General features: G+C 51.6%; 1 protein-coding gene across 5 annotated transcripts in view; it reads right to left on the reverse strand.

Moving 5' to 3' along the window:
- Positions 1-4,431: 4,431 nt before the first annotated feature.
- The window catches only part of RALY (RALY heterogeneous nuclear ribonucleoprotein), a 79,373-nt gene continuing 72,289 nt past the window's right edge, over positions 4,432-11,515 (reverse strand). For 3 of the 5 annotated variants that reach the window (XM_012665805.1, XM_012665804.1, XM_012665806.1), the window contains 7 exons: positions 10,936-11,008; positions 10,717-10,764; positions 8,587-8,753; positions 7,776-7,889; positions 7,400-7,590; positions 6,094-6,142; positions 4,432-4,785 (listed from right to left, as the gene is read on the reverse strand). In XM_012665805.1, coding sequence (XP_012521259.1) covers positions 6,098-6,142; positions 7,400-7,590; positions 7,776-7,889; positions 8,587-8,753; positions 10,717-10,764; positions 10,936-11,008 — 638 coding nt within the window. In that variant the 3' untranslated portion in view covers positions 4,432-4,785; positions 6,094-6,097. The remainder of the gene's footprint in view (positions 4,786-6,093; positions 6,143-7,399; positions 7,591-7,775; positions 7,890-8,586; positions 8,754-10,716; positions 10,765-10,935; positions 11,009-11,515) is intronic. The other 2 variants (XM_012665809.1, XM_012665808.1) reach the window with 1 other exon arrangement.

The raw sequence follows: 11,515 nt of genomic DNA on the forward strand, positions 1-11,515 counted from the left end.
TACTCAGTTCTCAGTCAGACGGTGGCTGGGTGGTTGAGTGGCTGGAGTCGTCTCGAAGGCTTCCTCACTCATATGTCTGAGGGTTGATACTGCTGTCAGCTGAACATGTACACGTGGCCTCTCCATGTGGCCTGGGCTGCTTCACAGCATGGTGGCTGGGTCCCAAGAAACAAGAAGTAGAAGCTGCTAGTTCTTAAGTCCTAGACTGTGAGACTGGCATAGCATCACTACCACCATATTCTGTTGATCAGTCACAGAGTTCAGGTAAAGGGGAGAGGATAGACACCACCTCTCCATGGGGCCATGCTTTAAAACCTCCCATCTATAAAATTTACACAATGGGCATAAGCATACAATGAACGCCTGTTGTTTTTGTCAGCCAAGCCTTGTCTTCCTTAGGGTTCTCTCCTCTCCCCCTCCACCCTCACAGGCCCTATGGCCATGCTCTACCACCACTTAGAGCCTGCCTGAGAATCATCAGATTCCTGATGGCAGCTGTTAAACCAAATCCCCGTGTCTGAAGAGCTGCCCCTGGACTTAACAATTCACCAGCTAGTAAACTTCCTCCTGCTAAAGCAGGTCTTATTTCAGTTTCTATAACTTGAAACCAAAATCCTCACTGTCCACTAAGGGTTGGTTGCGGAGTTTCAAGTGTCAAACGTGCCTTTTAACAGCAGGTGTACAGGAAGTGGTTTATTATTATGAATCAATTTATTATGAAGAATTTGGCCACAGGTAGAGGGATTCTGATTTGCCCAAAGCCCCAGTGAACCAATGATCTGACTGGGATTCAGACCCAGGATGTCCGGCTCAGAATCTTTTGCCTTGCTCTGCCTTCTGTATTTCTGTGGTCTTGTCAGACAGGTGCACTACATATAATGTCCTTATGGGACAGGATGTGAGCTCATGGGTCATCTGGCTGGGATTGGCAAATACCTGACACATACTCACATTTAAATTCCTTGCCCATAAGAGACATTATGAAATTATCATGTTAGTATTTCCAAGTCGTCTAAAAATTGCTCCAAATCCTTAACAAGGACTACTCCAGGCAGCCACTAAATGTTCTGTGTTGGCAAGTGAAATGAGGCCTGAGGTAGATTAAAAACAAATTATGGCCATATTTTGAAGTTCCTCCTATTAGGAGGAATTTCGGCTTAGCCTTGTGACTTGTGTTGGCCAATGGAACCTTACAAGCATGACACAAGCAGGATCTTGAAAAGCACTTGTGTATTGGGGATGGTCCTTTCTTGTTGCTCTTGGAACCCAGTTGTGATGTGAACAATATGGGTCAGCCTGCTAGATGCTGAGACCCTGCAGCCCAGTTGCTCCTATTGCCCAGCCAACCACTTGACATGTGGATGAGGCCCTTTGAGACCAGCCAGCCCCCAGCTCATTCCAGCCACATGAGCCCAGATGAGATAAGAACCACCAAGCTGAGCACAGCCCAAATTGCCACGTCACAGAATCTGGCATTCATAAATGTTTATTAAAGCTACTAAATTTGGGGGTGGTTTGTCATACAACAGTCAGTAACTGATACAAGGCCCATTTGTTATCCCTGATCTAGACCAATCTCTCATTTTACAGCTGAGGAAACTTAAGATCTAGCAAGGAAACAGACATGCCTAGGGTCACCAGCCTGGTTGGCAGCAATAAAGAGGCCCAGGCCTCTTAGCTCACGATCCAATAAACCCACTGGCTGCTATATTCCTTCAAGATGGCTGTAAGGATCACAAATGAGGCTTTAAATCGTGAAAACATTTAGAGACAATTGGCCGTTTGGGTAGAATCTGGTATCATTTCTTCACCATCTCCTTTCAGAGTTTTCACAGGTTAGACAAATATGACAACTGTTGACCAGCAGAATGGGAGATGTCTGTTGCACCCAGGCTCAGAGAAGGAGGGCATGTGTACACAGGGCTTTGGATGCCAATTTTCCACTCGGGGACACAATTGTGAGTGTTCCGAAGAATTCAAGTAGTCCAGGGTCTTCTCTGGGGTGCAAGGATGGGACTCCCATTCTCCCTCTGCCCAGCACATGTCCCGGTGCCAGGGTGATTAAGCAGGGCCTTATGGGCAGAAGTGGGTAAGGACAGATACCTCCTGTTCTTAAAGGTGTCTCTCCTGCTCTTCTCATGGCCCTCCCAAGCTTGGCATACTAAGGAAGCCCACGGTCACTGGTTTACCTGCCCCCTAAACTCTGAAAAGTGAGTGTCTCAGTTGACACCAGGCTCTGGAGATACAGGGACACAATGCCTGGTGCTATATGCCTTCAGCGTAGGGTTCACTAGACTCCAAATCTTTGGATTTGGCCCACGTTCCAGTCCAGGGCAGCTGTTCCCCATGTTGTACGGATGGAGATATCAAGATCCAAGAACAGCTGTTACCTACCCAGTTTACAAGTGGGTCTGCTAGAGCTGGCTCTGGTCTTCTGGGAGTGGAGGAGTGTGTTCCAATGGACCTACCCCCTTCCACTGTACACCTTCTTCATCTCTCCAGATGGAAGCCTTTTGATTTGGCTAAGCTGGCTGGGCCAGGACCCGGCCCAGTTTCCAAGGGCCCATTTCTAACCCCACGCCTGGATCTCTCAGCCTGAAGGCCTCAGCTTCGGCCATGAGGTTCTTCACAAACCCCTACCTGCTCCATTGCTGTTGCCAGGGTCCCTTGGCAGACACATGGGGACTATGATCCCACTGGGCAGCTAACACTAAGAAGGGGCAGAAATACTCCTCCAAATCACACCAAGAGGCAATGCCAAGCAGGGATTGGGGCCTTTGGCTCAGGTGTGAAGCCTGAACTCTGGCTGCCTCAGAGCTGGCCTAGTGATGCCCCTGCCCGCAGAACTCAGGACTGCCTGAGCCCAGAGCCGCACTAGGGCTTCAGACTGCTGGCCTGCCAATGACAGCGGGCAGGAGGGCTGCCCAGTGAGGGAGACAAGAGACAACAAAGACTTCCCTGGGGAGCCTGAGCACTGTCCCAAGCTCAGCCTGCAACCTCCACTTCAACCTTGAGCCAAAGCCGAGGAGGAAGCTTTGGTGAAGGCTATGATATAGAACTGGTGGCCTGAGACGAGATGTTCAATAAGGATTACAGCAGGGCTGCAAACTGAGGGACATGTAAAGATGGAGGGAAAGAACCCAAACCCTTTCTGATGATGGAGTTGAATTCTGTGTGCTGGGGAATGCCTGCCCAGGAGGGGACGAGCAGGTACTGAAGAGCAGTCAGCTGCTCTGGGAGACTTCTCAGAGGTGCTGACACTAGAGCAGCAGCTTCATGCTGAGCAAGTATTTGCCAGGTGGAGAGAGTAGCAAGGGGAGCAGAGGAGTGTGTGCTGGCCTTAGAACAAAGTATGTTTCTGGGTGCTGCCGTCCCACAGCCCCACACCAATGAGACCAGCCTTTGTGGCCACATTTTATGTCCCAGTTCACTGGACCAGGATGGGAACTTGTAACCTATGAGTGACTCAAAAAAAATCTGCTGTGGCAGTTGATTCTCTCTTGGGAACCTGAATGTGGGGAAAACTTATCAATTCATTGTGGGGAATAAAAGGGAAGGGGGTGAGTTAGGAGGACATCATGGGCCATGTTGAGCTGTGAAGAAGTGGAAGTTAGAACGAACCTGGCCAGTTGTTTGAGTGCCGGCAAATGTCTAGACAAGTGGCCTAAGAGAGGGGCAGACAGTCCACATGAATCCTGACACAAACTTCCCACTGCTGGAGGTGGGATCTTTCCTTGCTCCCCAAACTGCCCGGAGTGAAGAACTTGTATGTTTTGTGAGACTGAGGTGCAGGGTCTGCGTGTGGGCAGCAAAGAAGGGTGCAGGCAGGAGACAGGAGAGGCCAGAGCAAGCAGGATCTCGGACCTCATACTCAGGAGGTGGGATTTGTTCTGATGATCAGGAGTCATTTAGTAAAGAGTTTTTACACAAGGAAGGGACATTTCAGTGGTGGGCAGTGGCTGCTGGGAAATGATGTAGGGGAGAAGCTGGAGACTGAGAGGCTGGTAAGAGGACAAAGTGAAAAAAACCACAGTGTCCTAAACCAGTATAGAGAAAGAGGAAGAAGTAGTGGATTCTAGAATCATTTTAAGAGCTGACTTAGTGAGAAGCTAAGGAAAGAGATGAGGCCTCGACTTAACTACTGAGTGACCAAGTGGGTCACACCTGCTTGACGTTTCAGCCAGCAAGGTGCTCATGGGCACCAGCATATCCGACCCTCCCCCAACAGCTCTACTGGCCATTTTTATCACGATTTTAGCTGAGGAAACTAAGGCCCAAGTGGATCAGTATTAAGCACCCTAGACAATGTTCCCTGGTAGGGAGGAGTGAAGGAGATGAGAACAGAAGGGGTACAGCAGACCAGCTTTCTGGAGAGCAGAAGGGCCAGGATACCTTCGTGAGGAAACACAAACCATCCCGTCTCAGAGCAGGTTGGGATCCAATCTCTTTATTGTCAGGGTCCCTCCCTGTGGGCCCCCCTCCAAATCTATAGAAAAACCCCAAGCCTAGGAGTGTCCTGGGGGGAAGGGAGGCAGAGTGTGGGGAGACACTTGTGCTCTGCCCTCTGGCCTGGACAGTGCACAAAGGGAGGGTGCACAGGGAAAGGGTAGGCTGGAAACTCCACCTGCAGAGGATGTGACATTGTCTGGGATGCATGGGGGAGGAGGTGCCTGCTGCCCGCTCTCCTCTGGTACCCGCTGGGGGGTGGCATCCAGGGCGGGTGCCCAGCTTGAGGCCTGGGACGGCGATGCCCTTCTCCTGCTGGTGGCCATTGCTCCTGTCAGGCTGAGAAAGAGAGAGGCACAGGACACTAAGGCTGAGAGGAAAAGCCCCTGGTGCTCCTGATATCAGGGGTAGGGAAGAGGAAAGGGTGGGGTGATGCCTGCAGACAGAGCTTTACCTACACTCTAGCTCTGGCCTCATAATCCTCTGGTCATGTGAACTTAGGCAAGTCTCACCTCCTTCCTGAACCTCCACTTCCTCACAAGAGCCTCTGTGACTCACCTGTGAACTAGCTTAACAAGGGAAAACTTAGCCTGTCAAGTAAAGCCATGAAGTTCCAAGAGAGACTACTTATGCAGAATTTTCTAAACTTAACTGTTCTAGAAGCTCCTGTTGGTGGGGCATTTTACAGCATGAATGTGTCCCATATGAAGACACCTCCCTGGGAGCACACCGGTGTTTGAGATCTTCCTCCACCCCAGCCTGTCTGACTGTGAACATGGCCCCAAGGGAACAGGTCAGAGAGTAGGCAGGGCTAGGTGTGGCCTGGCTTCCCTCCAGGGTAGAGCAGAGTAGTGTGGCAAACCGTGGCCAGAGAATGCGCTTTCAGGCCACACGCCATCAAATCTAGGCTCTACCAATTACTCCCTTGGGATCTTGTGAGACATGTGGTATCTCCCCACACCCTTCAGTTCCTCAGTTTCCACATCTGTTATGCTGGCACAATCATAACCTTGTAGGGTTGAAGGTGAAATCAAAAAAAGCAGGTGCAGCTCCTGCCACACAGGGTATTTCCTCCCCACAAAATGATGAAGTCTAAGCCCCTAAGCCTGGCATGTAATGCCCTTCACAATCATCACCCTCTGATGATGAGTGCATCCTCTCCCTGCCAAGGAGAGCTGGGGCTGCAGCAACAGGAGGCTCGTGGCCTCACCGCATACCAGGGACTGTCACAGCTCTGTGCCTGTGCTAAGGCTGCTCCCTCAACCAAGAGCAGGCTCAGCTACACACAATCTCTTTTACCACCTGGCCTCCTGTCTGCTGTCATCCTGCTCACGTTGGGTAGTTAACAGTTTGTGTCTTCCTCCACCAAAGAGCTCCTCAAGGGTGGAGACAGGTCACGTGGCTCAGAGTGTGCTGAAGGAGCCATTGCTGGGCAGGCCTGGCCAGTCTATCCATCACACCTGTTTTCTCAGCCTGCCAAGTCTCCGCCACAAAGGTGTGGCAGGATGGCTGGACATGGAAAGGGCTTCATTCCTGGGCACAGCGCTACCTTGCTAGGTCTGCTTCATGATACTTCCTGCCCAACCCAGGGAAGAGGCATGGCCTCTACTTCCTGCTTCTCTACCCCTGCCCCCCAGGACCCCATACCTGCTTACTGCAAGGCCCCATCCTCTGCATCTGTGTCCTGGCTGTGCTCCTGATAGGGAGAAGGCAAGAGACCACACATCACTCACTGCAAGCTCCAAATTCTGTCCTGGGCCATTTGTCTAGAAAGACCCCGGGGCCCAGAGCACACCCAGAGGACACAGTCAGAAATGGGGAGGGACAGCCAATGGCAATGCCTATGGGACCAGACAACAAGGGTGGGATAGGATCTTGAGAGAGTGGTCTGAGGGCCCCCCATAGGAGAAGTCAAGGAGTTCTGTAAGTGGCAGGGGGCACATTTCTGTGCATAGAAAGAATTTGTATTGGGGCAGCTGAGAGCTTTATAGATTGGTGAAAGGGTTAGGGCTTTTATGGAGACTACTATGCTCAAGAGAGTAAGATGAAGTATCAGGCTAGGTTCAAAGCAGGAGATGTGAGCTGGGCATGAGGAAGACCCCTTGACTGTCATGGCCATGAGCCCATCTCTTCTCATGCTGGAACCCAGCAGTGATGAAAAGGAGAACATTCCAAACCCAGTAAAGAAGTCTGGGCTACAATCCTGGCTCAGACCTTATTAACTACGAGGCCCTTAGCAAGCTACTCAATCCCTGTGAGCCTCAGTTTCCTTGTGGGCTGAAACGTGGGAACCATAATACTGTGCATGGTACAGGGCTGTTGTTAAGGTTAAATGAAGTTAGAACGTATGGACTGCAGGGCCTGGTGCTCAACGAACATTCTTTAAGTAAGCGAGTAGCAAGTAAACAACAGGTATTTTATAGACTCAGAGTCTGGTCTACCCTCCTTCTCAACAAAAGCTCCCTGTCAAATGGCCTCCCAGCCTCAGCCTGAATAATTCCACTTAGAGGCAGGGAGCTCACTCCCTCATGACATAGCTGCTTCGTGCTCGAGCAACAACGGCTCTTAGCAAATCTTCTGTGGAGGTTAACACCCACTTCCCCATGATTTCCCCAGGCAACCCCAGTCCTGCTCTCTGGAACTCTGCAGGCCATGTGCTCCCTTGTGTCCAATTCTCCCCTTTCTCCAACCCATGTGGAGAATGGAGGCCAGAATGAGCCCTGGACTTGGGTCTGCCCCAGTCCTTAGTTGGGCTTCTGACTGGTATCTGAAATAGGCAACTGCCCCCTGCTCTTTCTTCCCTCTTCTCTACAGGACTAGAAGCCCTGGGAGGACAGAGCTCACAGGGGAGCCAACCAGCTCAGAGGTTCTCCCTGCCCTATTGCCCTCCTGAGACAAGGAGTGCAAAGTCCAGTCCCAGCCCACCCTGCCGTGCCCCTGGCCAGGCCCTCACCAGCTCTTCCTCGCTATGTGCCAGCAATCCCTCTTCATCACCATCATCTCGAGCCTGTGCTTCTCCTTGGGGCGTGCCTACCCCGGAAGGCGTGTCCTCTTTGGGGGCTGGTGGCCGGCTGCTGCTGCCACTATTGCCACCGCCACCACCACTGCTGCTGCCAGCGCTGCTGTCACTCTTCTTCTTGCCATCTTGAGGAGGAAGGGGTGGATCAGGAGGAAATAAAACTCAGCTTGGGGCACTTTAGGAAAAGCTGGCCCTCCAGGTGGGCTGGGATCTGCAGGGCCACCCCAGCCCCTCTCCCCTGTGTACTATCCTCCCACCCTCTGCCCTATGCCTGGGCCACGGAGCTGGGTGAGGACCCTCAGAGGCTGACCTGGATTGGCTTTTTGCTCCTCAGCAATCTGCTCCAAGCGGCCCAGCAAGGCATCAACGTTGGACTTGATCTGCGTCAGCTCTGTCTTGATAGCCTGCAGCTCACTGCTCTTTACTGGGAGTGGAAGGGGGGGACAGGGCTGTCACCTAGGGGCTGAAGGCTTGACACACAAAACCTCAGCCCTATTCTGTCAACTAGGAATGGAGTTCCTTTTTGGTTCTTTCCCTGGTCAGGGAAAAGGCCTCCTCCTGAGACTTCCTGGAGGCCATCCCTACAGTGACCAGCCCACACTTCTGAATCCGGCTCTTTTCCCCAGAGCTCTCAATCCCGAAAGGGACTGAGGATGGACAGGAATGCAGGTGTACAGTGTGCTCTTCTGTGTGCACCTGAGCAAGAACATGTGTCTGCCTGTGTTATGGGATGGGGCCTGTCTTTCAAGGTATACAAATGTAGGTCTTTTGCAATCAGATTTCCTGGGTGCTTGACTGTGGTGTGTGTACACTGGAGTGAATGTGGAATAGTGGGCCTGTGTAGACCTGTCCTTGTCCTTACTAGAGAGGATAGATGCCATCTCCTATCTGGGCACCATGTCACAGCACTAATCTTTCTGTGCCCAACCCGCACCCCTCCTCCTCAAATGTCAGCCTTTTCCTCTTAGAAATGGATGAAAATACTCACTTGGTTGTGTTAGAGCTGCAGAGCTGTGGGAGATTTGTTCCTTTATCTATTTTCCAATGTAAAAAAATGTGATTCTATTATTTTGCTAATGATACGAATACAAATTATCTAGGAAGAAGATATAGTCACTCACACTTGATCTTGGCTGAGCTGGTGGTGACGGCTGTGGAGCGGGCAAAGAGCTTGACAGGTATGGTAGTTTTGACACGCCGGACCAAAGGGACTGTGACCCGGGGTCGCTTCACAGGGACCACCCTGGGCAATGGCACAGGCGACAGGCGGCCCCGATAGTCGAAGAGCCTGTAGGGCAAATGCGCCAGAGGCTACAGCATGGCCTGTGGCCACCAGGGAGCACTGTGGCTGGGAGGCCAGGACTACACACCTTGGCCGGCCCCCAACAAGCCCTGGGGTGAGAAGCAGGGCTTTGTGGACCCTGACTGCTCTTGGAGTCCTCACTACATCCACCTCTCCCACCAGCTAGGTGAGGTAAGGGCAGATGAGGCAGTAGGTGGTAGTGATTACATGCCATTCAACAGAGGAACAAAGTGAGACCAGCCCCACAAAGGTGCCTTTCCTAGTCACTCTGACACCCAGGCCAGCTCTATTCCATGACCTGGCTTCTGCCCAGTCAACTGCCACCCCAACCTCTGGTCAGAGTTCAGAAGTCTCAAAGTAGCACAAATCCCCAGCTGGAAATAGAGAGGTATGAGAGTGAGGGTCAACCCCTGAGCCTCAGTTTCCCCACATGCTTAATAAGGATGGCTACCCAAATTCAGTGTCTACCCAAGTCTTCTGTGAGGGTAGAGCATGAAAGAATGCAGCTAAAAATACACTTTAAAAGATGTGATTAGGTGAAAGGTTAGGGTACTGAGACTCTCAATGCATGAGCCCATAGCCTCAGAGATGTGAGGCTAGATGCTGAGCCCTTTCCTTGCTCTGGGCCTCCTTAATCACCCCACCCTTCCTGCCCCACTTCAGAGACAAAGGCCAGGAGCCCAGTGTGGGATGCTCAAGGCTGTACAGTTCAATCAAATCGGACCCCAGGGCTCCCAGACTGTGTGCTCCTTCCCACAGCCGTCACTCAGTCCTCTCCAGGGATTTGGGGGGTCTTTTCCTGCTGACCAGGCAGAAACACAGTAGGCTGAGAAGGGGTCTCCCCACCATCTGTTCCTACCATCTTTCTGCAGGGACCCACAGCCTTATTGGGTACACACTGGGACCACTTTCCTGATGACAGCCAGGAAAGCTGCCATCACTGGGCAGGCAGTTCAGTGCCCCATTCTTTGGTACTCCCTTGTTCAGGGAGCCTTGCCCTGGGGGTGGTGATGGCTGGAGATGGAGAGTCTCTGGGCAAGGATCCAATCCCAGACCCTGCATTTCTGCCCCCAAGGGGAGGGGGCGGCTCTGGCCTTGGTCAGAATCACTGAACCACAGAATCCCAGAGCTGGAGGAACCCTGAGAGATCACTTGGTGCAAGCACATTTCACAAACTTGGAAGGGGATTTGCCTAAAGTCACATAATCAATCCAGTGGCAGAGCTGAGATTAGCACCTAAATCTTCTGACTCGCAGGTTAGGGCACTTTCCAGTATACCACACTATCTCCTGAAACCATTCTTAGGTGAGAAAAACAAGGCTCAGAGAGGTCCTTCTACCTGGGCCCCTGGGGGTGTGCTGAGCTGGAGGTAGGGAGGGAAGCAGGGAGGAGGCGAGGTCTGGGCTGGTCCCCACTATGACTTCCACTTAAGAGTATGGCGGAGTGGGAGCCCACAGCCCACCAGACTAGTCAGGCCTCCAAATAGCTTCTGGCCTCGTGGCTATAAATATAAGGCCAAGGGGCTCAGTCTGAGCTCTGGAGTTCCTTCCCGCTGGTTGGCACTTCACACAAAGAAGGAAACTGAAAGGAGAAGTATGAGGCTCAGACTCCCTATAACCAGTGCCGTACCCTGTTGTGTATTCCAACTGGCTACGTTTATATAGCCATTGACTGTATCATCTCCTTGAGTCTTACCCCAGACTAGGAGGAAAAGGGCAGCCAGAGTGTCAGCGTGGTATGGTCGATGGGAGCTCAGGCCTGGGCACCTGCAGAACTGAACCCTACACCCAGCTCTGCCACTGACTTGTGAAGCAACCTTGGGCAAATGCCTGTCCACACCTCTGGGATTTGATTCGCATTTGGAGAACTGAGGGGGCTGCACCAACAATCTCTCAGAACCCTTCCAGCTTGGCTGTTTCACGCCTGGGCACGCCCCTCCCCTGCTCACCTGTCGTAGAAGTCGTCCCGGTAGTAATCATAGCCAAAGCTGTAGCCACTGGGGAAACAAAGGGGAGAGGGCCAGAGCTTAGGGACGGCCACTCAGCCCACTCTCCATAGGCCCTCATCTCCAAAGGCCTCCCCAAATTCTAGGCTCAGCACACCATCACATTAGCGTTTACTCCCTCTGTGGGAAGAGGGACCATCCCACCCAGACAGAGTGCCCCACCTGTATATGGCAGATGCTGCTCTCTTTAGCCCCTTGGGTCTGTTGGGCTTGGGCTCTCCAGCCATGTTGATGTCTGTGTGAAGGGAAGAGGCAGAGTCAGAATGCTGCGATGACAGCAAACAAACACATCCCCCTCATGTACACATGCAATTCACGTGAGCAATGATGGAAACATGGACTTTATTCACTGATGTAGCCAACAAAAGTCTTCATACATTAGACTCATACCCAGCTATCACATGGACATGCCTGTTTGTGTGTCCATATACAGACACATCCATGCATGCTCACAATGGTATCACTTACATACACAATCATGTACAACATACATATATGCATTCTCAAGTACATTCATGTAATCACATGTATCAGGTACACAAGAACATATACACAGATCCAGCCTCACACACAAATTCACATGTCCACATAAGAAAGTCACATACACAGATAACATATGTACTCTCAAGTACACTCAGACTTGGCTCCAACATCATATACATAACTGGCCATATGCAAACAAGCCAACGCACATTCACACGGACATTCTACTAAACATCTCAATGCCTAGAACGGTGCTTAG

This window comes from Propithecus coquereli, unplaced genomic scaffold (assembly GCF_000956105.1).
Source record: "Propithecus coquereli isolate 6110/MARCELLA unplaced genomic scaffold, Pcoq_1.0 Scaffold122, whole genome shotgun sequence".
Lineage (NCBI taxonomy): Eukaryota > Metazoa > Chordata > Mammalia > Primates > Indriidae > Propithecus > Propithecus coquereli.